The sequence below is a fragment of the Salmo salar genome, chromosome 20 (genome assembly GCF_965601325.2).
Source record: "Salmo salar chromosome 20, fSalSal1, whole genome shotgun sequence".
Classification (NCBI taxonomy): domain Eukaryota; kingdom Metazoa; phylum Chordata; class Actinopteri; order Salmoniformes; family Salmonidae; genus Salmo; species Salmo salar.
Window position 1 is genome coordinate 70,219,984 of NC_138310.1, and position 27,197 is coordinate 70,247,180.

The 27,197-nt window shown below is 44.8% G+C and overlaps 1 protein-coding gene across 2 annotated transcripts in view; it reads right to left on the bottom strand.

The window, feature by feature from the left end:
- Positions 1-27,197, bottom strand: part of LOC106581239 (seizure protein 6 homolog) — a 207,764-nt gene that overhangs the window by 132,116 nt on the left and 48,451 nt on the right. For both annotated transcript variants that reach the window (XM_082966698.1, XM_082966697.1), the window contains exon 2: positions 2,519-3,280. In XM_082966698.1, coding sequence (XP_082822824.1) covers positions 2,519-3,280 — 762 coding nt within the window. The remainder of the gene's footprint in view (positions 1-2,518; positions 3,281-27,197) is intronic.

Consider the following 27,197-nt stretch of genomic DNA (forward strand, 5'->3'; position numbering starts at 1 on the left):
TTGTGTGTGGTGTGGTGTGTGTGTGTGTGTGGTGTGTGTGATGTGTGTGGTGTGGTGTGTGTGTGTGTGTGTGGTGTGTGGTGTGTGGGGTGTGGTGTGTGGTGTGGTGTATGTGTGTGTGGTGTGTGGTGTGGTGTGTGGTGTGTGTGATGTGGTATGTGGTGTGTGGTGTGGTGTGTGTGTGTGTGGTGTGTGGTGTGTGGTGTGTGGGGTGTGGTGTGTGTGGTGTGTGGTGTGTGTGATGTGGTATGTGGTGTGTGGTGTGTGGTGTGGTGTGTGGTATGTGGTGTGTGGTGTGGTGTGTGTGTGTGTGGTGTGTGGTGTGTGGGGTGTGGTGTGTGTGGTGTGGTGTGGTGTGTGGTGTGGTGTGAGGTGTGTAGTGTGATGTGGTGTGTGGTGTGGTGTGATGTGTGTGTGTGGTGTGTGGTGTGTGGGGTGTGGTGTGTGGTGTGGTGTGTGGGTGGTGTGTGGTGTGTGGGGTGGTGTGTGTGTGTGTGGTGTGTGGTGTGTGTGTGTGGGGGTGTGGTGTGTGTGGTGTGGTGTGTGGTGTGTGTGTGTGTGTGGTGTGTGGTGTGTGGGGTGTGGTGTGTGTGGTGTGGTGTGGTGTGTGGTGTGAGGTGTGTAGTGTGATGTGGTGTGTGGTGTGGTGTGATGTGTGTGTGTGGTGTGTGGTGTGTGGGGTGTGGTGTGTGGTGTGGTGTGTGGGTGGTGTGTGGTGTGTGGGGTGGTGTGTGTTGTGTGGTGTGTGGTGTGTGTGTGTGTGTGGGGTGTGGTGTGTGTGGTGTGGTGTGTGGTGTGTGTGTGTGTGTGGTGTGTGGTGTGTGGGGTGTGGTGTGTGTGGTGTGGTGTGTGGTGTGTGTGTGTGTGGGGTGTGGTGTGTGTGGTGTGGTGTGTGGTGTTTGTGTGTGTGTGGTGTGTGGTGTGTGGTGTGTGGTGTGTGGTGTGTGGTGTGGGGTGTGGTGTGTGTGGTGTGGTGTGTGGTGTGTGTGTGTGGTGTGTGGTGTGTGGTGTGTGGTGTGTGTGGTGTGGTGTATGGTGTGTGGGGTGTGGTGTGGTGTGTGTGGTGTGTGGGGTGTGGTGTGTGGTGTGTGGGGTGTAGTGTGTGGGGTGTGGTGTGTGGGGTGTGGTGTGTGGGGTGTGGTGTGGTGTGTGGGGTGTGGTGTGTGGGGTGTGGTGTGTGGGGTGTGGTGTGTGGGTGGTGTGTGGTGTGTGGGGTGTGGTGTGTGGGGTGTGGTGTGTGGGGTGTGGTGTGTGGGGTGTGGTGTGTGGGTGGTGTGTGTGTGGGGTGTGGTGTGTGTGGTGTGGTGTGTGTGGTGTGGTGTGTGGTGGTGTGTGGTGTGTGGTGTGTGGTGTGTGGGGTGTGGGTGGTGTCTCTCTCTCTCTCTGATATATTGGGAGATTTCCCCATCCTGCCCTTCATTAGTTATGAAGGGGTCCCAGTGGGTAAAGCACAAATTATGCAGAGCCTTCATCTGGAACATTCCATCCTAAGATTCCAACCTGGACTCAGGGGTAGATATAACATAGTAAAAGTAAATCAGTCTTCCTCCATTTAGTATGATATGTTACATTCAGTATAGTATGTATTCATTTGTGGTTGTCCATCATCCATTTGTATGATATGTTAGGAACTGCAATTCGCTCAATAATGTTATGAATTTGCAATACCAATTCCAATTTATTGTGGCTAATATTACCTAGATGGCTAACGTTAATGTTAGCTAGGTGGCTAACGTTTGCTTGGCCAGGGGTTAGGGTTAGGGGTTAGGGTTAAAGTTAGGGGAAGGGTTAGCTAACAAAGTAGATAAAAAGTAGTAAGTAGTTGCAAAGTTGCTAATTAGTTCAACTGCTAAAGTTGTCAGCGATGAGATTCGAACACACAACCTTTGGGTTACTAGACATTCAGGTGAAATGTCAACCCATCCATCCCAACCAATCACCCTCTTGTTTTTTGCCTTAAGTAACCTTCTGTCTTATGTAACCATACCAAACCTAACATAATAATTTTAGTGTCCTGTATTTACATTTACTATTTTATGTCTAGTCTATGAGACCAGGCTGAAAGTTCTCCTTCTTCACTCCCACCATAACACAAATGTGTCTCCATATCTCATGTTTGCAATCTGGTCTCCACTCCATTTCAGGAGCACTTGATTGAGTGTGAGAGGAGCAGGAATACTGATGTTATAATTAATTTAAGCCCGTTGGTTGTTTAGATATGTGAGCTGCAAACAGAGAGGATTGAGAGAGCGAGCACACTGGTGTCTCAGACAAACAGACAGACACAGGGCTGCTCTGTTGGAGATGGTGAAACACAGTCACTTTACAACCCATCAAGGCCCAGGATTATCTCTAGTACTGCATAATGAGAATCTGAGCTTGCTGTTCATTATACCTTCACAATGAAGACGGAATCATGGAAACTGGTGTTAGGTGTATTGCAGGATATTGTATCTGGATGTCTCTGGGTAAGAGTAGGTGATCATTACACGTGTGTAGCCTGGCTGTGTTACATTACCTGGGTTGGGCATGGTGGTGATGATGGTGGTTGTGGTTATAGTGGTCGAAGTGGTCTCCTCATCCACAGCACCAGATACTGCAGATGTCCCAATCTCTATCCCATCACTGGCGTGGCTCATGTTGTGTTCTTCTGACTTCCCTGCATCCTTCTCCACTAGAGTGGTCAATGCTGGGGGAGTCATGGTGGATGCAGTGGGGACCTCAGAGTACCTGTCACCCATAGGAGCAGCCATGTTGGGGGTGTTTGAGCGGGGAGAGGGAGCGGAGGTGTGCATGACAGGAGTGGTCAGGGTATCCATGGCATCAGCTTCCTCCTCTGTTCTCCATCCCCTGCCATTGGTCAACGCCACTCTCTGATTCACAGGGACACGACCCTCTGGAGCAACGCTGCCCTTTGTTGCCAACGGTGACGTGGCTGTTGCCACAGTGGTAGTGGCAACATCGGAGAAAACTAGCGCGTCCTTGTGTGGCACCGTGTGAGTGGAGGAGGTGTCCCTGGCAAAGTGGGGACCTGAGGATGGCATAGCGGGGTGGGTCTCCACACCCCCACTGTCCTCAAAGAAATGCCCCTGTCCTTGGAGGGACTCCTGTAAGAGGAAGCCCTTGCAGAGAGGGTGGTGGTTGTGGGCGTTCAGGGTCGGGGCGGTTGTCACTAGGGAGACCTCTCTGTCAGTGTCCCGTGTGGTGGGGTACGGGCTGGGGCCACCATTCTCAGACTGCCCCCTCTGTGTGACGGACATCCCATCCTCAGAATAGGAGCCTGGAACAACACACACAGAGCACATACATACCAGGTACATTTTGTGTCACACAGGAAAGATAATATCCCCAAACTGTTTTAAGCAGTGAAGCGTAGCACTGTAACATGCTGTAGGTTTTGATAAGAGTCCCTTCTGAAAACACATGGCAGTGAAGCCCAAAGAGATTCTCTGTGATTGCTTATTTCAATGGTTTCTACTCCTCCTCATCAAATTAGTAAATATTAATTATTTAGCTTTTTTAATGAGCCTATATGATGGCCTATGTCAAGTGTGGGTAATTAAATGGATCTCCCCTCCTGCTTATGCACCTTCAGATGTAATCTAGAGCACTCCAGGAGCCTGTCATCCTACTGCAGACTACCAAGAGCCTTTCTTCCTACAGCAGCCTACCAGAGGCCTGTCATCCTACCAGGAGCCTGTCATCCTACTGCACCCTACCAAGAGCCTTTCATCCTAACGCAGCCTACCAGGAGGCTGTCATCCTACAGCAGCCTACCAGGAGCCTGTCATCCTACAGTAGCCTACCAGGAGCCTGTCATCCTACAGTAGCCTACCAGGAGCCTGGAATGGTTCCTCTCTTCACAATGCTAGTATATATATATATATATATATATATATATATATATATATATATATATATATATATATATATATATATATACTACCATTCAAAAGTTTTGGGTCACTTAGAAATGTCCTTGTTTTTGAAAGAAAAGCACATTTTTTGTCCATAAAAAAAACATCAAATTGATCCGAAATACAGTGTAGACATTGTTAATGTTGTAAATGACTATTGTAGCTGGAAACGGCAGATTTTTAAAGGAATATCTACATTGGCGTACAAATCAAATCAAAGTTTATTTGTTACGTGCGCCGAATACAACAGGTGTAGACCTTACAGTGAAATGCTTACTTACAGGCTCTAACCAACAGTGCAAAAAAGGTATTAGGTGAACAATAGGTAAGTAAAGAAATAAAAACAACAGCAAAAAGGCAGTGAAAAATAACAGTAGCGAGACTATAAAAGTAGCGAGGCTACATACAGACACCGGTTAGTCAGGCTGATTGAGGTAGTATGTACATGTAGGTATGGTTAAAGTGACTATGCATATATGATGAACAGAGAGTAGCAGCAGTGTAAAGGAGGGGTTGGGGGGGGGGGGGACAATGCAAATTGTCCAGGTCGCCATTTGATTACCTGTTGGCTTGGGGGTAAAAACTGTTGAGAAGCCTTTTTGTCCTAGACTTGGCACTCCGGTACCGCTTGCCATGCGGTAGTAGAGAGAACAGTCTATGACTGGGGTGGCTGGGGTCTTTGACAATTTTTAGGGCCTTCCTCTGACACCGCCTAGTGTAGAGATCCTGGATGGCAGGCAGCTCAGGCTCAGTGATGTACTGGGCCGTATGCACTACCCTCTGTAGTACCTTGCGGTCGGAGGCCGAGCAATTGCCGTGCCAGGCAGTGATGCAACTAGTCAGGATGCTCTCGATGTTGCAGCTGTAGAACCTTTTGAGGATCTGAGGACCCATGCCAAATCTTTTTAGTTTCCTGAGGGGGAATAAGCTTTGTTGTGCCCTCTTCACGACTGTCTTGGTGTGTTTGGATCATGATAGTTTGTTGGTGATGTGGACAACAAGGAACTTGAAGCTCTCAACCTGCTCCACTACAGCCCTGTCGATGAGAATGGGGGCGTGCTCGGTCCTCCTTTTCCTGTAGTCCACAATCATCTCCTTAGTCTTGGTTATGTTGAGGGATAAGTTGTTATTCTGGCACCACCCGGCCAGGTCTTTGACCTCCTCCCTATAGGCTGTCTTGTCGTTGTCAGTGATCAGGCCTACCACTGTTGTGTCATCTGCAAACGTAATGATGGTGTTGGTGTCGTGCCTGGCCATGCAGTCGTGGGTGAACAGGGAGTACAGGAGGGGACTGAGCACGTACCCCTGCGGGGCTCCAGTGTTGAGGATCAACGTGGCAGATGTGTTGCTACCTACCCTCACCACATGGGGGCGGCCCGTCAGGAAGTCCAGGATCCAGTTACCGAGGGAGGTGTTTAGTCCCAGGATCCTTAGCTTAGTGATGCACTTTGAGGGTACTATGGTGTTGAACGCTGAGCTGTAGCCAATGAATAGCATTCTCACATAGGTGTTCCTTTTGTCCAGGTGGGAAAGGGCAGTGTGGAGTGCAATAGAGATTGCATCATCTGTGGATCTGTTTGGGTGGTATGCAAATGGAGTGAGTCTAGGATTTCTGGGACAATGGTGTTGATGTGAGCCATTACCAGCCTTTCAAAGCACTTCATGGCTACGGATGTGAGTGCTACGGTTCTGTACTCATTTAGGCAGGTTGCCTTCATGTTCTTGGGCATAGGGACTATGGTCCTCTGCTTGTACAGAGGCCCATTATCAGCAACCATCACTCCTGTGTTCCAATGACACATTGAGTTAGTTAATCCGAGTTTATCATTTTAAAAGGCTAATTGATCATTAGAAAACCCTTTTGCAATTATGTTAGCACAGCTGAAAACTGTTGTTCTGATTAAAGAAGCAATACAACTGGCAAACTTTAGGCTAGTTGGGTCTCTTGAGCATCAGCATTTGTGGGTTCGATAACAGGCTCAAAATGGCCAGAAACAAAGAACTTTCTTCTGAAACTCATCAATCTATTCTTGTTCTGAGAGCTGAAGGCTATTCCATGCGAGAAATTGCCAATAACTGAAGATATCGTACAACGCTGTGTACTACTCCCTTCACAGAACAGAGCAAACTGGATCTAACCAGAATAGAAAGAGGAGTGCACAACTGAGCAAGAGGACAAGTACATTAGAGTGTCTAGTTTGAGATAAAGATGCCTCACGAGTCCTCAACTGGCAGCTTCATTAAATAGTACCCTCAAAACACCAGTCTCAACGTCAACAGTGAAGAGGCAACTACGTGATGCTGGCCTTCTAGGCGGAGTTGCAAAGAAAAAGCCATATCTCAGACTGGCCAATAAAAAGAAAACATTAAGATGGGCAAAAGAACACAGACACTGGACAGAGGAACTCCGCCTAGAAGGCCAGCATCCTGGAGTCGCCTCTTCGCTGTTGACATTGAAATTGGTGTTTTGCAGGTACTATTTAATGAAGCTGCCAGTTGAGGTGTCTGTTTCTCAAACTAGACACTCTAATGTAGTTGTCCTCTTGCTCAGTTGTGCACAGGGGCCTCCCACTCCTCTTTCTATTCTGGTTAGAGCCAGTTTGCGCTGTTCTGTGAGGTCTGGGTTCAAGTCTTCAAAACATGGAAGCAAAACCCCTTCTTAGGGAAGCACGGTCAATCCAGTTTAAAGAAATCCAGTAGATTGCATTTTATATTGAAACTACATTACACGCACACATGGGTGCATGCACACACACACACACACACACACACACACACACACACACACACACACACACTGCAAGTTGGCTAAATCATCTCTACACTGTACCATGAATAATTGAGCACCATGGTGTCATTTTCAGCTGAGTAGCCTGGGTCTCCCTTGGGTCTGGGCCTGGGTGAGCTCTCGCTCTTGAACCAACACTAGTACACAGGGTGCCATAAATCAACTGGTTGGAACCAGTCTAGGGAACAGAACCGAAAACCGGAAAATAACTACATATTTTCCAGCAACAGAATCAGAACCGGGTAGAAAAGTGATCTCTACTGTTCTGGAACAGAACTGTTATTTTAAAAGCATGAGAACCAGTTAATAACATTCTTTTATGTTATGGTTATTTTGTTCTGGTCCCACAAAAAAACACGAGAAAGCACCTATGCAAAGCCCTCCCTCTGTCGATCAGAAACTTCTTCCAGTGTTTTCCTTCCAGCTGAAAATCTTTGCTAGTGTGTGTGTGTGTAGCCGACCCTCCGAAGCATAGCTGTAGCCTGACGTTACAAGCGTGATTCAGAAGATAGGGAGAGAATGGATTAAACCTGTTGGGGCTAGGGGGCAGTATTTGCACAGCCGGATAAAAAACATACCCGATTTAAACTTGTTACTACTCTTGCCCAGAAACGAGAATATGCATATAATTAGTGGATTTGGATAGAAAACACTCTAACGTTTCTAAAACTGTTTGAATGGTGTCTGTGAGTATAACAGAACTCATATGGCAGGCCAAAACCTGAGAAGATTCCATACAGGAAGTGCCCTGTCTGACAATTTGTTCTCCTTCTGTGGCATCTCTATCGAAAATACAGCATCTGTGCTGTAACGTGACATTTTCTAAGGCTCTCAGAAGGCGCCAGAAAGTGGAATGACATCACTCCAGTCTCTGGGCGAAAAACAGCAGGAGATTTTGTGAGTGGTCAGGCTGAGAACAGTGACACTGGAGATGCGCGTTCATGTGAATTTGCCATGTTTTTCTTTCTCTCTTTGAATGAATACAACGTCGCCCGGTTGGAATATTATCGCTATTTTACGAGAAAAATCGCATAAAAATTGATTTTAAACAGCGTTTGACATGCTTCCAAGTACGGTAATGAAATTCTTTGTCACGAAATGCGCTCACACGTCACCCTTCGGATTGTGACCAGAACGCACGAACAAAACGGAGCTATTTCAATATAACTATGGATTGTTTGGAACCAAAACAACATTTGTTGTTGAAGTAGAAGTCCTGGGAGTGCATTCTGACGAAGAACAGCAAAGGTAATCCAATTTTTCTTATAGTAAATCTGAGTTTGGTGAGGGCCAAACTTGGTGGGTGTCAAATTAGCTAGCCGTGATGGCCGGGCCGAAAAGCTATTTTAAAATCTGACACCGCGATTGCATAAAGGAGTTCTGTATCTATAATTCTTAAAATAATTGTTATGTATTCTGTGAACGTTAATCATGAGTAATTTAGTAAATTCACCGGAAGTTTGCAGTGGGTATGCTAGTTCTGAACATCACATGCTAATTTAAAAAGCTGTTTTTTGATATAAATATGAACTTGATTGAACAAAACATGCATGTATTGTATAACATAATGTCCTAGGAGTGTCATCTGATGAAGATCATCAAAGGTTAGTGCTGCATTTAGCTGTGGTTTTGTTTTTTGTGACATATATGCATGCTTTGAAAATGGCTGTGTGATTATTTTTGGCAGGGTACTCTCCTGACATAATCTAATGTTTTGCTTTCGCTGTAAAGCCTTTTAGAAATCGGACAATGTGGTTAGATTAACGAGAGTCTTGTCTTTAAAATGGTGTAAAATAGTAATATGTTTGAGAAATTGAAGTTATAGCATTTATGAGGTATTTGTATTTCGCGCCACGCGATTCCACTGGCTGTTGACTAGGTGGGACTCAAGGGAGGTTAACTTTTTCAATGCTAGTTAGGGATACTATAGTTGTCGCATATCAGATTGGATTTATTAACTACAAAAAGATAAGATGGGGTTTTTAATTCTGGTGCCACTCTGCACAAACAAGCTTGTTAGCTAGCTAGCTTCTCTGGTCCAATATTAAGCCAACTCTGCAGTTCAAAGACATTCAAAGTTCCTCCATAGAATCCGTTCCTCCATAGGTATACTTCTTTGAGCCTAATTCAGATAATGCATGTCATCACAAGATGCCCACCGCTTAAAGCCAAGCCTCCTCCTCCACCCTCTCTCACTCTCTCCCAACCCGCAAAATTCCAGTCGGGCTGTACACTTATCTTTCCATCACGTCTGTAAACAACTCACTGAGCTGTAGCTTGCCCGCTCCATAGCAAACTTCTCTAGTCGCACTGCGTGATTTGTGAAGTAATTTAATGTTGAGCTAATTGTTAAAATAAACATGATTTCAGAGGTTTACATGAGATATAAACCAGTACTTTTTAAAAATTCTAACCTGTTCAGACCTTTATTTTGCTGGTCAGAACAGGGGAACGGAACGAAAAGAATAATGCCTCTGTTCAGAAGAAACTATTGGAACATCATTTTGGTAGCAACGACATTCCTGTTATGGAGGACATATTAAAAGTGGACTAGAGATATAAAACTAGTAAGGATGAAGAGGAAAAGAGAAAACTCTGACTGTGTCTCAAATGTAATGTCTTTGATTTGTTGTCCTCCTGCTAGATTGTTTCTCCCACTTAAGTATAACACACACAGATAATGATAATGATAATGAATCTATTGAGATGGCAACACTCTGGCCATGTGCTGCTAGCAGACTAATTACATTTACATTTACATTTAAGTCATTTAGCAGACGCTCTTATCCAGAGCGACTTACAAATTACGTGGGCAGAGATCAAGAGAGACACTGTGCTTTAGCCCAGTTATCCTTTACATTATACAGACCAAGCTTTCCACACAGCAAAGAGCTACAGACAGCATTCTATACAGGGCACTTTACTCACACAAGCCCAACAGGGGTGTACTGCAGTTTAGCGACGTGATAATTCAAATAAATGTTTATATTTCAAAATAGCTGAAATGTTCTCTCCAACCTTATTCTGTCAAAATATGATAAGCAGTTTTTCTTTGAAGCACATAGAATATATTTGAGATCTTACACAATTTATCACATACAACAAAAGGTAATTTACAGCAGCTGCACGAGACACTGCTTCAACATGCAAACAGGAAGTGAGAAGAGAATAATGGGAAGCTTCCAAGCCTTGAGCAAATCAATCAAGTGGTGTGTGAAAAAAATATCAACCAGATGTCAAAATAGTGTGTTCTGCATGGCAACATGCACAATAAGACAGTTTGATTTGATTTCTCTCAAGCTTTGGAGTTCCCTTGTCCTGTCTGAACAGGCTCTGCTTACCTCCCTCAGAATATGAGGAGTAGGTAGATAATACCGTGTGAACAATCAATTACACAGTTCTCTGCCAGGACAGTAGCATGTCTGAAATGTAATATTGACTTCACAAAAGTCAAACAATATAGGGCTGGGGATAGCTCATATTGATTGGTTATGGTAGAACACTTCCTAATAGAGGAGAATAGAGGCTGAGGCTAGAAACACATTCACAAAGAGCCAATTACCCCTCTGGTCCTTAAAACCATGTCCTTTACACTCACCCAATCACACCCAGCTAGGCACCTTTGGAAAAGGAAATTCTCTCATCTCCCTAATGACTAGGGACAAAGCCCAAGCCAGCTAGATTAATGCAAGGACACCTGCGATCAGTGGAGCTGTACTGATCTGTGGATCTGAGAGGAGAGCACTGATGAACTCTGCTGAGGTGAACTGAGCCTGCTACTTTACCCAGGAGGGGGAGGAGAGGGAGCAGAGAGCAGCTCAGGACCAATACCAGATATCTATCTCCCTTGCAACAAAGTGCAACACAGTCTTGGACAAGGACATGCTCCTTTCTTACGGGTCCTTGTTTCAATGTTTCTATCTCAAATCATCAAATCAGTTTTATGGATGCATACACAGTTTTGCAGATGTTGTTGCAGGTGCATGCTTTTGTTTGTAGCTCTAACAATGCAACAATATTCTTTGCTTCCTTCTGATGTTTTGAGTAGGGAGCCAGTGAAGGATGGTGGTGAGAGGAGGACACAGTGAAACAAGGTAAGACTTTTGATTGAGATTCAGCCCATATATATTTCAAGATTGGATAGATGTAAACTATATTGAAACATCTCTATCAAGAAAAATGTGCCACAAACAGAATCCTATTGACTGACAAGACCGGCACAGTAATGTGATGTAAATCAGGGAAGGCATCAAATTGAGCACTTGTGGCAGCCAGGTCTCTATGTTATAAAGTTCAAACATTGGTCAAATGCTTCCTCTTCAACAAGTGGTTTTCTCTAGAGTTTCTGCCACCCAATCCAATCCCTTTTCCTTAAAATGTGTAAGACTGATTTGCTCAGCTTGGTTTGAAGTTGGAAAGTTGAGCAATTGCTTTTCTTTCCAGGCGTGCAGACAGAGCAGAGATACCACCGGTGCATGACAAGACAGATTACTGTTCTGGATGACCAGACCGCCACATCACAACTGGAGAGGCTTGGAACAAATAGGCTATCTGAAACATCTGCCATCGCTATGGCAGTAAAGTAATAATGCAGTGTAAAATCTTCTCAGATTCAGATTACCAGTATAGTGTACACTAAGAAAATACTGCAGTGAGAGAGACAAATATGTTATGTCCAAAAACCAAAAATGAAGACATTAAAGCAACCTGTTCTAGAAATGTCAAACACATTTCCACTCCTCAAAAAAACAGGTGCTTTAATATCATGCGAACACCCTCCTGCAATACTTAAGATACATGTTTTTCTGCTATCAGCTGCTTCTCTAATTGAAATCCTGTAGTTTTATGTCAATTCCTTCTAAATCCTCTTCCAGGAAATGTTATTTTTCTTCTACTATATAGGCCTGTCTAGTGTACATCTTTGTTTGGTTTGCTGCAAACATTCACCCCTGAGCTGCAGATTAGCGATGTTGGTTCTTTGTGAAGCTGCACAAAGCCAGGGCAATTAAAGGCTCTTCTCTCCCTTAACAAGCTCTAATCCAGACACGCTTTCATTTCATTTCATTTCTCTCGCTGGCTGGCTGTGCCAAAGCACTGAGAGACAGACAGAATGGGCCTGCTAGGCTAGCTCTCACAGTGTAGCAATCATCTGGGAGGATTCAGAGACTAAACTCTGCTCTGTCACTTCTACAGCCAGGCAGACAAACAGGCACAGTCAACTGTCTGCCTGCCACTGGAGCTCAAAACTTCCCTCAGGAGTTAGGGCGATTGGTGATTCAGTCTCAGTGTTTCCCAACCCTGGTCCTCGAGTATCCCCCACAGTACACATTTTTATTGTAACCCTGGACAAGCACACCTGATTCAACTTGCATATTAATTATCAAGCCCTCAATGAGCTGAATGAGGTTTGTTTGTCCAGGGCTATAACGGCAATGTGAACTGTTGGGGGTACCCGAGGACAGTTGGTCCTGGTCTATCCGATCCCTTCTTCATGATCATTCTGCATATGCTCCAACCTTTATACCAATGTAGGCTTGAGACAGTTTTCTACAATAGGAATATAATCCTTTATACAGATGTAGGATTGAGCCAGTTTGCTACAGCAGGAAAATAATCCAGCAGCAACAGGAAATGTGAATTATTATGTGTATTATAATTAACGGACATTTTTGTAGAGGTTGATACATTTTCCGTGAGGGAAAATCATGTCTGAAATTTCTAAATGGAAATGACAATCTTCAGAAGCCTTTTTAAACCTCAAATACACCACAAGTTTTACATTTCCTGCATTGCAACAGTGTGATCAAATTAAGATCCTACATATATATATATATTTATTTATATTTATTTATTTATTTATTTATTTATTTATACTGCTCAAAAAAATAAAGGAAACACTTAAACAAAACATCCTAGATCTGAATGAAATAAATAATCTTATTAAATACTTTTTTCTTTACATAGTTGAATGTGCTGACAACAAAATCACACAAAAATGATCAATGGAAATCCAATTTATCAACCCATGGAGGTCTGGATTTGGAGTCACACTCAAAATTAAAGTGGAAAACCACACTACAGGCTGATCCAACTTTGATGTAATGTCCTTAAAACAAGTCAAAATGAGGCTCAGTAGTGTGTGTGGCCTCCACGTGCCTGTATGACCTCCCTACAATGCCTGGGCATGCTCCTGATGAGGTGGCGGATGGTCTCCTGACGGATCTCCTCCCAGACCTGGACTAAAGCATCTGCCAACTCCTGGACAGTCTGTGGTGCAACGTGGCGTTGGTGGATGGAGCGAGACATGATGTCCCAGATGTGCTCAATTGGATTCAGGTCTGGGGAACGGGCTGGCCAGACCATAGCATCAATGCCTTCCTCTTGCAGGAACTGCTGACACACTCCAGCCACATGAGGTCTAGCATTGTCTTGCATTAGGAGGAACCCAGGGCCAACCGCACCAGCATATGGTCTCACAAGGGGTCTGAGGATCTCATCTCGGTACCTAATGGCAGTCAGGCTACCTCTGGCGAGCACATGGAGGGCTGTGCGGCCCCCCAAAGAAATGCCACCCCACACCATGACTGACCCACCGCCAAACCGGTCATGCTGGAGGATGTTGCAGGCAGCAGAACGTTCTCCACGGCGTCTCCAGACTCTGTCACGTCTGTCATGTGCTCAGTGTGAACCTGCTTTCATCTGTGAAGAGCACAGGGCGCCAGTGGCGAATTTACCAATCTTGGTGTTCTCTGGCAAATGCCAAACGTCCTGCACGGTGTTGGGCTGTAAGCACAACCCCCACCTGTGGACGTCGGGCCCTCATACCACCTTCATGGAGTCTGTTTCTGACCGTTTGAGCAGACACATGCACATTTGTGGGCTGCTGGAGGTCATTTTGCAGGGCTCTGGCAGTGCTTCTCCTGCTCCTCCTTGCACAAAGGCGGAGGTAGCGGTCCTGCTGCTGGGTTGTTGCCCTCCTACGGCCTCCTCCACGTCTCCTGATGTTATTACTGGTCTCGTCCCGTGTAGTGTTATTACGGGTCTCATCCCGTGTAGCGTTATTACTGGTCTCATCCCGTGTAGTGTTATTACTGGTCTCGTCCCGTGTAGTGTTATTACTGGTCTTATCCCGTGTAGTGTTATTACGGGTCTTGTCCCGTGTAGTGTTATTACTGGTCTCGTTTCGTATAGTGTTATTTCGGGTCTTGACCCCTGTAGTGTTATTTCGGGTCTTGACCCCTGTAGTGTTATTACAGGTCTTGTCCTGTGTAGTGTTATTACGGGTCTCGTCCCGTGTAGTGTTATTACGGGTCTTGACCCCTGTAGTGTTATTTCGGGTCTTGACCCGTGTAGTGTTATTATGGGTCTCGTCCCGTGTAGTGTTATTACTGGTCTTGTCCCATGTAGTGTTATTACGGGTCTTGTCCCGTGTAGTGTTATTACTGGTCTCGTCCCGTGTAGTGTTATTACTAGTCTCGTCCCGTGTAGTGTTATTACTGGTCTTGTCCCATGTAGTGTTATTACGGGTCTTGTCCCGTGTAGTGTTATTACGGGTCTTGTCCCGTGTAGTGTTATTACGGGTCTTGTCCCGTGTAGTGTTATTACGGTCTTGTCCCGTGTAGTGTTATTACTGGTCTTGTCCCATGTAGTGTTATTACGGGTCTTGTCCCGTGTAGTGTTATTACGGGTCTTGTCCTGTGTAGTGTTATTACTGGTCTCGTCCCATGTAGTGTTATTACGGGTCTCACCCCATGTAGTGTTATTACTGGTCTCGTCCCGTGTAGTGTTATTACTGGTCTTGTCCCATGTAGTGTCATTACTGGTCTTGTCCCATGTAGTGTTATTACGGGTCTTGTCCCGTGTAGTGTTATTACTGGTCTCGTCCCGTGTAGTGTTATTACTGGTCTTGTCCCATGTAGTGTTATTACGGGTCTTGTCCCGTGTAGTGTTATTACTGGTCTTGTCCCATGTAGTGTTATTACGGGTCTTGTCCCGTGTAGTGTTATTACGGGTCTTGTCCTGTGTAGTGTTATTACTGGTCTCGTCCCATGTAGTGTTATTACTGGTCTCGTCCCATGTAGTGTTATTACGGGTCTTGTCCCATGTAGTGTTATTACGGGTCTTGTCCCGTGTAGTGTTATTACGGGTCTTGTCCCATGTAGTGTTATTACGGGTTTTGTCCCGTGTAGTGTTATTACTGGTCTCGTCCCGTGTAGTGTTATTACGGGTCTTGTCCCGTGTAGTGTTATTACTGGTCTCGTTTCGTATAGTGTTATTACGGGTCTTGTCCCGTGTAGTGTTATTACTGGTCTCGTCCCGTGTAGTGTTATTACGGGTCTTGTCCCGTGTAATGTTATTACTGGTCTCGTCATGTTTATGACGTACTCTTTTGGGTACAGAAATAAGAAAACATATTTCATATTCCTGCGCCTGTCTCCTATCATTAAACATGATACTGATTCAAGGGTTTTTCTTTATTTTTACTATTTTCTACATTGTAGAATAATAGTGAAGACATCACAACTATGAAATAACACATGGAATCATGTAGTAACTAAAAAAGTGTTCAACAAATAAAAATGTATTTTATGAGATTCTTCAAAGTAGCCACCCTTGACATCTTTGCACGCTCTTGGCATTTTCTCAACCAGCTTCACCTGGAATGCTTTTCCAACAGTCTTGAAGGAGTTCCCACATATGCTGAGCCCTTGTTGGCTGCTTTTCCTTCACTCTGCTGTCCAACCCATCTCATTTGGGTTGAGGTCGGATGATTATGGAGACCAAGTCATCTGATGCAGCACTCATCACTCTCCTTCTTGGTCAAATAGCCCTTACACAGCCTGGAGGTGTGTTGGGTCATTGTCCTGTTGAAAAACAAATGATAGTCCCACTAAGAGAAAACCAGATGGTATGGCGTATTGCTGTCGAATGCTGTGGTAGCCATGCAGGTTAAGCGTGCATCGAATTCTAAATAAATCAGTGTTACCAGCAAAGCCGCCCCTACACCATCACACCTCCATGCTTCACGGTGGGAACCACACATGCGGAGATCATCCATTCACCTACTCTGCGTCTCACAAAGACACAGTGGTTGGAACCAAAAATCTCAGATTTGGACTCATCAGACCAAAGGATAGATTTCCACCGGTCTAATGTCCATTGCTCATGTTTCTTTGTCCAAGCAAGTCTCTTCTTATTGGTGTCCTTTAGTGGTTTCTTTGCAGCAATTCGACCATGAAGGCCTGATTCATGCAATCTCCTCTGAACAGTTGATGGTTGAGATGAGTCTGTTACTTGAACTCTGTGAAGCATTTATTTGGGCTTCAATTTCTGAGGCTGATAACTGAGATGAACTTACTCTCTGCAGCAGAGGTAACCCTGGGTCTTCTTTTCCTGTGGAGGTCCTCATGAGAGCCAGTTTCATCATAGCGCTCGATGTTTTTTGTGACTGCACTTGAAATTTTCCTGATTGACTGACCTTCATATCTTAAAGTAATGATGGACTGTCATTTCTCTTTGCTTATTTGAGCTGTTCTTGCCATAATATGGACTTGGTCTTGTACCAAATAGGGCTTTCTTCTGTATACCACCCCTACCTTGTCACAACCCAACTGATTTTCCGGATACTATTTAATGAAGCGTGCCAGTTGAGGACTTGTGAGGCAGTTTCTCAAACTAGACATTCTAATGTACTTGTCCTCTTGCTCAGTTTGCGCTGTTCTGTGAAGGGAGTAGTACACAGCATTGTACGAGATCTTCAGTTTCTTGGCAATTTCTCGCATGGAACAGCCTTCATTTCTCAGAACAAGAATAGACTGACGAGTTTCAGAAGAAAGTTATTTGTTTCTGACCATTTTAAGCCTGTAATCGAACCCACAAATACTGATGCTCCAGATACTCAACTAGTCTAAAGAAGGCAAGTTTTATTGCTTCTATAATCAGCAGTTTTCAGTTTTCAGCTGTGCTAACATAATTGAAAAAAGGTTTTCTAATGATCATTTAGCCTTATAAAACGATAAACTTGGATTAGCTAACTCAATGTGCCATTGGAACACAGGAGTGATGGTTGCTGATATTGGGCCTCTGTACGTCTATGTAGATATTCCATTTAAAGAAAACTGCTGTTTCCAGCTACAATAGTCATTTACAACATGTCTACACTGTATTTCTGATCAATTTATGTTATTTTAAAATGTACAAAAACAAGGACATTTCTAAGTGACCCCAAACTTTTGAACGGTAGTGTATATACTGTACATATATAATATATATTATGTGTATATATATATAATTTAAACAATTATAGCCACCTGATCAATTAGCGTCTGATTCAAAGCCAATGCTGATTAGCTGGTGTTGAAAATCATAGAAGTGGTCCAAAACATTATGTGGTCAATTAGGCAATTAGCTCAGATGGGATTTTGTGGCTCATAAAAACCACTTAGTCAGTCACTGCAGTGTAATTGATGCCAATGGCCTGACAGGCTGATTCAGGAAACAGGGCCGTGGAGTAGAGTGATTCATCCATCCAGGGCTGGAATCAGAGTGGAGTTATGGCAAGGCAATGTCAGCAGTGTCTCAGTGCAGATACAAACACACTCTCACACACACATACATGCACACACACAGGGTGCTTTACTCTCAAAACCCCAGATGAGGGACCACAGGTACAAATGAGCTTGATAGCCAAATCTGCTGATGAACCTGTTTGTGTGGAGCTGGACTGGTTGAAGGATGAGTGGAGCTGAAAGGAAGCCAAGCAGCCAACAGATGGAGAGTGTCAGTGTACGAACAGAATGATTTAGTGTAACAACACCATAATGCAGCTGTCTGTCAATACAGCTCCACGTATCCCCCACATCATACTACATAGGCCGCTCTCGCTAAACACACAACACAGCCAACTACAGAACTGGTAATAAAGACAGATGTGCCAAAGGATTCTTTGGGATTGGGTTTGATTGTCTGCCTGATAAATACTTGTTAAGTCTTAAAAAAATAGGGTGTGTGCTATCTGGGACACTTGGGACGTCCCTACCCCAAACCCTAACCTTAACCCCTACCTTACCCTTACCCTAACCTGAACCATAACCCGTACCTTAACCCTTATAAATGTCAACTTCAATGGAGGGTAGGAACGTCCCAAGAATCCCGGATAGCAATGACTATAAAGCCAGTGTCTGGCATTTGAGAAGGAAATTATACTGATGATTATTATAGCTGTTGAGAGTCTGAATGTTCCACTAGGAATAGCTGCAGCGTCTGGCTTCATCACTTCCATGTCTGTTTTAAACATTGGCTTGAGACATTGGCTGCCTGGCACGTAATGGAAGAACTAACGTGCTGTGAAATGTACCAACATCTCATCAGCACAGTCATGGTTGTTGTCTGATTCTGTGAATACATATTGTGCAGCAGGGCTCTCCAACCCTGTTCCTGGAGAGCTACCATCCTGTAGCTACTGTCCTGTAGGTTTACTCTCCAACCCTGTTTCTGGAGAGCTACCATCCTGTAGGTTTACTCTTCAACCCTGTTCCTGGAGAGCTACTGTCCTGTAGGGTTACTCTTCAACCCTGTTCCTGGAGAGCTACTGTCCTGTAGGTTTACTCTTCAACCCTGTTCCTGGAGAGCTACTGTCCTGTAGGTTTACTCTCCAACCCTGTTCCTGGAGAGCTACTGTCCTGTAGGTTTACTCTTCAACCCTGTTCCTGGCGTCCTGTAGATTTACTCTCCAACTCTGTTCCAGTGCTTTCGCTCCAACCCTATTCTAGTGCACCTGATTCTAATAATTAGCTGGTTGATAAGCTGAATCAGGTTTGTTACAACTGGGGTTGTAGTGAAAACCTACTGGAGGGTAGCTCTACAGGAACAGGGTTGGAGAGCCCTGCGCTACAGGAACAGGGTTGGAGAGCCCTGCGCTACAGGAACAGGGTTGGAGAGCCCAGCGCAACAGGAACAGGGTTGGAGAGCCCTGCGCTACAGGAACAGGGTTGGAGAGCCCTGCGCTACAGGAACAGGGTTGGTGAGCCCTGCGCTACAGGAACAGGGTTGGAGAGCCCTGCGCTACAGGAACAGGGTTGGAGAGCCCTGTGCTACAGGAACAGGGTTGAAGAGCCCTGTGCTACAGCAACAGGGTTGGAGAGCCCTGTGCTACAGGAACAGGGTTGGAGAGCCCTGTGCTACAGGAACAGGGTTGGAGAGCCCTGTGCTACAGGAACAGGGTTAGTGAGCCCTGTGCTACAGGAACAGGGTTGGTGAGCCCTGTGCTACAGGAACAGGGTTAGTGAGCCCTGTGCTACAGGAACAGGGTTGGTGAGCCCTGAGCTACAGGAACAGGGTTGAAGAGCCCTGTGCTACAGGAACAGGGTTGGTGAGCCCTGTGCTACAGGAACAGGTTTGGAGAGCCCTGTGCTACAGGAACAGGGTTGGAGAGCCCTGTGCTACAGGAACAGGGTTGGTGAGCCCTGAGCTACAGGAACAGGGTTGGAGAGCCCTGTGCTACAGGAACAGGGTTAAAGAGCCCTGTGCTACAGGAACAGGGTTGGAGAGCCCTGTGCTACAGGAACAGGTTTGTAGAGCCCTGTGCTACAGGAACAGGGTTGAAGAGCCCTGTGCTACAGGAACAGGTTTGGAGAGCCCTGTGCTACAGGAACAGGGTTGGAGAGCCCTGTGCTACAGGAACAGGGTTGGAGAGCCCTGCGCTACAGGAACAGGGTTGGAGAACCCTGTGCTACAGGAACAGGGTTGGAGAGCCATGTGCTACAGGAACAGGGTTGGAGAGCCCTGCGCTACAGGAACAGGTTTGGAGAGCCCTGTGCTACAGAAACAGGGTTGGAGAGCCCTGCGCTACAGGAACAGGGTTGGAGAGCTCTGCGCTACAGGAACAGGGTTGGAGAGCCCTGTGCTACAGGAACAGGGTTGAAGAGCCCTGCGCTACAGGAACAGGGTTGGAGAGCCCTGTGCTACAGGAACAGGGTTGGAGAGCCCTGTGCTACAGGAACAGGGTTGGAGAGCCCTGTGCTACAGGAACAGGGTTGGTGAGCCCTGCGCTACAGGAACAGGGTTGGTGAGCCCTGCGCTACAGGAACAGGGTTGGAGAACCCTGTGCTACAGGAACAGGGTTGGTGAGCCCTGCGCTACAGGAACAGGGTTGGTGAGCCCTGCGCTACAGGAACAGGGTTGGTGAGCCCTGCGCTACAGGAACAGGGTTGGTGAGCCCTGCGCTACAGGAACAGGGTTAGAAAGCCTGTCCTAAACCCTTTATTGTAATATAAGCTTCTGCACCTGTCTGTCTGTATCTGTACTGTCTCTACGCCTGTATCTGTCTGTCTGTCTCCATCAATCCCAGGTTTCACCATCTTAACCCATATAACACGCTGAGGCATTCAGCAATGACAGACTTTCTGAAAGCAAGCGGGTGGCTCGGGAGGAAAGAAAGCAGAAGAGGATAGAAGGGGGACAGTGAGATGGAGAGTGGCAGAGAGATCGAGGGAGTAGGGTGAGTATCGTGAAGGAGAGGAGAGTGAAAAAGGAGAGTAAAGGATAGCAATAGTAAGCAGATGGTAATGAAGGAGGGAGAGGTGGCGAGAAATAATGATGTAAAGGGAAAGAAAGAGGGGCATATTTAAGGACAGAGATCGAAAGATAGGATGGAGATTCAAAGATAGCTCACTAGACTAGGTTCTGCTTCCATTAAAAAGGGAACCCTGAGCCATAGAGGAGCCTGAGAGAGAGGGAGGGAGTCTGAGATGCAAATGAGCTGCCGACAGGCTGCAATGTAATTAGATGGTGAAGTATGGGGGCAGAGCAGTGTATGGAGACACGGTGGGAGCAGGGACCCATCAGTGGCTGGCAGTGTTAGGGAAGATCAAGCACCCTGCTGCTGCTGCTTACCACTGCTACTGCTGGCTCTGTCTCTCTCTGCCCCCTGATGGATCACCTGCCTGACTGCCACAGCCACTCTACACACTACCCACAGACAGGATCACACCCTAACCAGACATATCATCACCATGCAGCTTGTGGTGACATTAATAAAAAATAACAATAATAATCGTGGAATTAAGTTAAGCATCTTGCAACAACAAAAAAACGATGTGGAAATTAACATAGAATAACATCTAGATTGGTTAAACAGGTTACACGTCAGTAGAGTACGCATCTATTTCTCACATTTCAAGACAGAAAACACAAAGGATAACCAGGAAATACATTTGACAGTATAGCGTAAACAGGAATAACATTGTTCTCTGTGTGGAGCGTGCTGCGTCAAAAGCCTTGGAGCCGAAGCTCTTCTCTATTCTCTATTCTGTGACTGGTGTAAGGGTGTTCCACATGGCTGCATGTCTTCAGTGTACTGAGAGTTTACTGCTTTCAGGCACAGCAAGATAAGCCTAGAGATGGGCCTCTCTATTCCAACAGGTTGAGAGAGTTCTCAGATCACAGCAGAGAGGAGAAAGGTGTGAGGGAGAGAAGGGAAAGACAGAGCAGAGAGTGTGGACGAGAGGAGGCATGGTGAGAGGGAAAAATTAGAATAAGGGAAGTGAAGTAAAGACAGAGATGGAGGAAAAATGTGGTTTTAATGAGTTACAATCTGGCAGGCTAAATCTCCTTAAACACAGTTAACATGGCCATAACTTACCCTGTAGCTGGCGCTCTACACTAGCTCTACTGACGTCTGTAAGATATGCTCCATACACATAACAGGTGTAGGATCTTACATTTGACTAGTTTCTCACAGCAGGAAAATAATCCTGCAGCAACAGGAAATGTGAATTATAGTGTGGATTATAATGAACATTTTTGTAAGGGTTGATAGAATTGTTGTTCAGTGGTGTGGAATAGAGGAGACATCAGCATCAAGTATCTGTCTGGCACAGGGGACAGACCTAGACAAAACACTGTGGCTAGGAGTGACCGATGAACTAGACATGGTGTCTGTCCACAGCGAGAGCACTCAACAGGAAAATAGGCAATCAGGTCTCTTGTGTTATTTCTTGTGGTTTGTCTTACTTGCCTGAGTGCAGGTTTTCTCTTGATTTCCCAAGTGCAAGTTGTAATCACAGCAGTGTGGGAGGAAAGTTGACTTAAGGGATAAAACATTAGATAAACAAACAAACATTGCAGTCTGTCTGTGTGCTATATCCTATGGGGGTTTTCATGATTAGAAAAGTTTGAATTGGAGCTGAATAAAAAGGGAAATATTTCATACTGAGAATGATTAAAAATTCCACCACCAAAGTTCTCTGCATATTAGCATAAAGAGCAGAATGAGATTCAATGGACAAGGACAGAGGGAGGCAGTAGACAGAGAACTCACAAAGCCCCGGGCTACAGACAGGTCTGCAGAGCAGAACACTCTCAGGCTGACCCTGAATGCACTCAGCAGTGTTGCATTAACGTGGGCGATATACCTTACTAGATACCACAACATGTTTTCATTATATATGTTCTGTATCAATATTTATTCACAGTTCAAACAGAAAGTTCAAAAGTCAGAGTCATCATATACATTATGAATCATGGCTTATGTTAAATTATGAATCCTGTATGGTAAATAAGATATTGTAACTAAAGACCCAGTTCAACTCAATTTAATTGTATTTCACCACTGGGTCATATTGAAAGAGATAATTCAGATTAGTCTATAGTGTATTGTTTTTTATTTATCACCGCATCATCTCTCTCTCTCTCTCTCTCTCTCTCTCTCTCTCTCTCTCTCTCTCTCTCTCTCTCTCTCTCTCTCTCTCTCTCTCTCATTCAAGGGTTCTTCTTTATTTTGACTATTTTCTACATTGTAGAATAATAGTGAAGACATAAAAACTATGAAATAACATATGAAATCATGTAGTAAGCAAAAAAGTGTTAAACAAATCAAAATATATTTTATAATTGAGTCATCAAGGCAAAGGGTGGCTGCTTTAAAGAACCTCAAATATAAAATATATTTTGATTTAACACTTTTTTGGTTACTCCATGATTCCATATGTGTTATTTCATAGTTTTGATGTCTTAACTATTATTCTACAATGTAGAAAATAGTCAAAAGAAAGAAAAAGCCTTGAATGAGTAGGTGTGTCCAGACTTTTGGCTGGTACTGTATCTAAGGGATCAAACTGTATGTGATGTGATTGCATCCTGTGGCAGAAAGACATGGCAGTCTTATCAGAGCAGCCTGCCAGACAGACAGGCCTCAGCACCACCTGGCTGTCTGTCTGACACATCTAGATAACTGAGACCAGACAGACACACACTGATTCAATCACAGATGGGCACACAACCACTCCTGCCTGCCCCCTCCATCTCCCAAAACACACACACACCTTCACTGACAGACACACAACCTTAAAGGGATGGGGATAGACTGTATACCATAACTGAAAATGCTGGGGGGGCTTTCCTCCAATGTTGCCTTGTGCTGTTGATGACGTTGAATCAATGTGGGAAACTGATTGATTTGCAAAAAGTAATCAACGTAAGGGCATTTCTTATTTTTTTCATCCAAGTTTTATCCTAAATACAATGACATAATGGAATGTTTTATTGATTTCACGTTGAATTCACGTTAGTTGACAACTCAACCAAAAGTAAATAAAAACTAGACATTGAACTGACGTGTCTGCCCAGTGGGTCTGTTTTGACAACAGCAAGAAACCACTTCAGCCCCCGGACTTTAGTTTCTGGCTCTAAGAAACCAAACACAATTACTAGAACAATTATGCTCCTCTGATTATTCTTGGCTTAAAATTATGGAGCTTGCAGCCCATTAAGGCTTTTAGCCTTAATTCAATAAGCCTGTTTGTGCATGGCGGTGACGGTGGCTTGCAGTTGTTGATTTGCATCTGGCCAATGGCTGTGCAGGTGCAGGTGCAGGTGGTGCATGTCCTCAGAGATGTGGTGCAGGTGGCGCCGTCCTCAGATGTTCCATCAGGCTCCCTATTTGTCATAAAGTACCACAACATATTGTACCCCCTAAACTGATACACTCCCATTTGAACACCCTGTTCCTCTGTCAACATCACTAAGGCTATATCATGGTCCACACTAGAGGTCGACTGATTATTATTTTTCAACGCCGATACCAATACCGATTATTGGAGGACCAAAAAAGGCCGGTGCCTTTAAAAAAAATTTTTATTTGTAATAATGACAATTACAACAATACTGAATGAACACTTATTTTAACTTAATAAAATACATCAATAAAATCAATTTAGCCTCAAATAAATAATGAAACATGTTCAATTTGGTTTAAATAATGCAAAAACAAAGTGATGGAGAAGAAAGAAAAAGTGCAATATGTGACACATTTTCCCTAGTTAAAATAAATTCATGTTAGCAGGCAATATTAACTAAATATGCAGGTTTAAAAATATATACTTGTGTATTGATTTTAAGAAAGGCATTGACGTTTATTGTTGGAGCAACGTGTACCTAAGCGATTATATGCAATGCAGGACAGGCTAGATAAACTAGCAATATCATCAACCATGTGTAGTTAACTAGTGATTATGATTGATTGTTTTTTATAAGATAAGTTTAATGCTAGCTAGCAACTTACCTTGGCTTCTTACTGCATTTGCGTAACAGGCAGGCTCCTCGTGGAGTGCAATGTAAAGCAGGTGGTTAAGAGCGTTGGACTAGTTAACCGTAAGGTTGCAAGATTGAATCCCCGAGCTGACAAGGTAAAAATCTGTCGTTCTGCCCCTGAACAAGGCAGTTAACCCATCGTTCCTAGGCCGTCATTGAAAATAAGAATGTGTTCTTAACTGACTTGCCTTGTTAAATAAAGGTCTAAAAAAATTTAAATGAAATAAAAAAATTGGCCATATCGGCGTCCAAAAATACCGATTTCCGATTGTTATGAAAACTTGAAATCAGCCCTAATTAATCGCCCATTCCAATTAATCGGTCGACCTCTAGTCCACACACATCAACACAGTAGTGAAGAGAGCATGACAACACCTCTTCCCCCTCAGGAGGCTGAAAATATTTGGCATGGGCCCTCAGATACTTCAAAAGTTAAAACATCTGCACCATTGAGAGCATCTTGACAGGCTGCATCACTGCTTGGTATGGCAACTGCTTGGCATCAAACCGTAAGGTGCTACAGAGGGTAATGCATACAGCCCAGTACATCACTTGGGCTGAGCTCCCTGCCATTCAGGACCTCTATACCAGGTGGTGTCAGAGGAAGGCCCTAAAAATTATCAAAGACTCCAGCAGCTCAAGTCATACTGTAGACTGTTCTCTCTGCCACTGCATGGCAAGCGCTACCGATGCACCAAGTCTGAAACCAACAGGACCCTGAAGAGCTTCTACCCCCAAGCCAAAAGACTGATACATAGTTAACCAAACAGCTACCCAGATTAGCTGCATTGACCTTTTTTGCATAATTTTTTAACTTACATACACTGTTGCTACTGTTTATTATCTATCATGTTGCCTAGTTACTTTATTCCTAAATATCTACCTCAATTACCTTGTACCCCTGCATAAATCGATTCGGTACTGGTACCCAGTGTATATAGCCAAGTTATCATTACTCATTGTGTATTTATTAATAATTGTATTACTACCTGTTACTTTTCTATTATTTCTCTATTTTCTTTCTCTCTGCACTTTTGGGAAGGGCCCGTAAGTAAGCATTTCACTGTTAGTCTACACCTGTTGTTTACAAAGCATGTGACAGATAACATTTGATTTGATTTGAAACACAAGCAATTCCAATGGGATCACCTGTATGAATAAAGGACAGATCAATCGTGTGTAAAAAATAGGGAGCAGCTCTACTTGTGATGGAGATCATACATCATTTCTGAGGTGGAGTGGAGATCCCTGCAGATCCCTGCAGAACCCTGCAGAACCCTGCAGGCTAAAAGAGAAGAGATCTGGGAGGCAGGTGAACAGATAAACTGATTGATTTGTGAGATAGACTGACCGGGAGATGCCCTTGAGGAACGTGAAACTGATAACAAATGTATTGGATTTTTCTAAGTTGGAGATGGAGAAAGAAAACACCCAGTTCTGCTGCTGGATATGAGGACAGGCTGGTTGTGTAGTACACCAACGGGGCTCCTACATTCTCTCCAACATACACGCTCATGAATGAGAATAAAAGATGACAATATGAGAACGAGAATATAAAAGTAGAATCCTTGCCATTTCCTCTTTTATAGACTGTCACTGACATCCAGTTCAAGGTCTCTGTAGCAGTCACGCTTTTACATTAGTTCAAGTCAAACAGAGACAGGTCCAACACCTTTCTTTTCTCCTGTCTATATCCGTCCAGCCTACATCTGAGTACTGCAGATTAGCCATTTAAGCCTCTCATCCTGCCTGGTTTAAACAAAGGGTTGACACTCATATTAAGGAGAGGTCTTTTGACTACGGCACTGAATCTAATTCACAGTTTGACAGCACTTTTAAAAGCCTGCACAGTGAATAGTAACCCTGGTGACAAGACCGCAGTTATGGTCTAAAAAGCATAACGCGCAGGTAATAAGTCTGCGGGGAGAACGCGCAGATAATAAGTCTGCGGGGAAAACGCGCAGGTAATAAGTCTGCAGGGAGAACACGCAGGTCATAAGTCTGCGGGGAAAACGCTCAGGTAATAAGTCTGTGGGGAGAGCACGCAGGTAATAAGTCTGCAGGGAGAACGCGCAGGTAATAAGTCTGCGGGGAGAACGCGCAGGTAATAAGTCTGCGGGGAGAGCGCGCAGGTAATAAGTCTGCAGGGAGAACACGCAGGTCATAAGTCTGCGGGGAAAACGCGCAGGTAATAAATCTGTGGGGAGAGCACGCAGGTAATAAGTCTGCAGGGAGAACGCGCAGGTAATAAGTCTGCGGGGAGAACGCGCAGGTAATAAGTCTGTGGGGAGAGCGCGCAGGTAATAAGTCTGCGGGGAGAACACGCAGGTAATAAGTCTGCGGGGAGAACGTGCAGGTAATAAGTTTGCGGGGAGAACGCGCAGGTAATAAGTCTGCGGGGAGAACGCGCAGGTAATAAGTCTGTGGGGAGAACGCGCAGGTAATAAGTCTGCGGGGAGAACACGCAGGTAATAAGTCTGCGGGGAGAACGCGCAGGTAATAAGTCTGCGGGGAGAACGCGCAGGTAATAAGTCTGCGGGGAGAACGCGCAGGTAATAAGTCTGCGGGGATAACATGCAGGTAATAAGTCTGCGGGGAGAACGCGCAGGTAATAAGTCTGCGGGGAGAACATGCAGGTAATAAGTCTGCGGGGAGAACGCGCAAGTAATAAGTCTGCGGGGAGAACGCGCAGGTAATAAGTCTGCGGGGAGAACGCGCAGGTAATAAGTCTGCGGGGAGAACGCGCAGGTAATAAGTCTGCAGGGAGAATGCGCAGGTAATAAGTCTGCGGGGAGAACGCTCAGGTAATAAGTCTGCAGGGAGAATGCTCAGGTAATAAGTCTGCAGGGAGAACGCTCAGGTAATAAGTCTGCAGGGAGAATGCGCAGGTAGTAAGTCTGCGG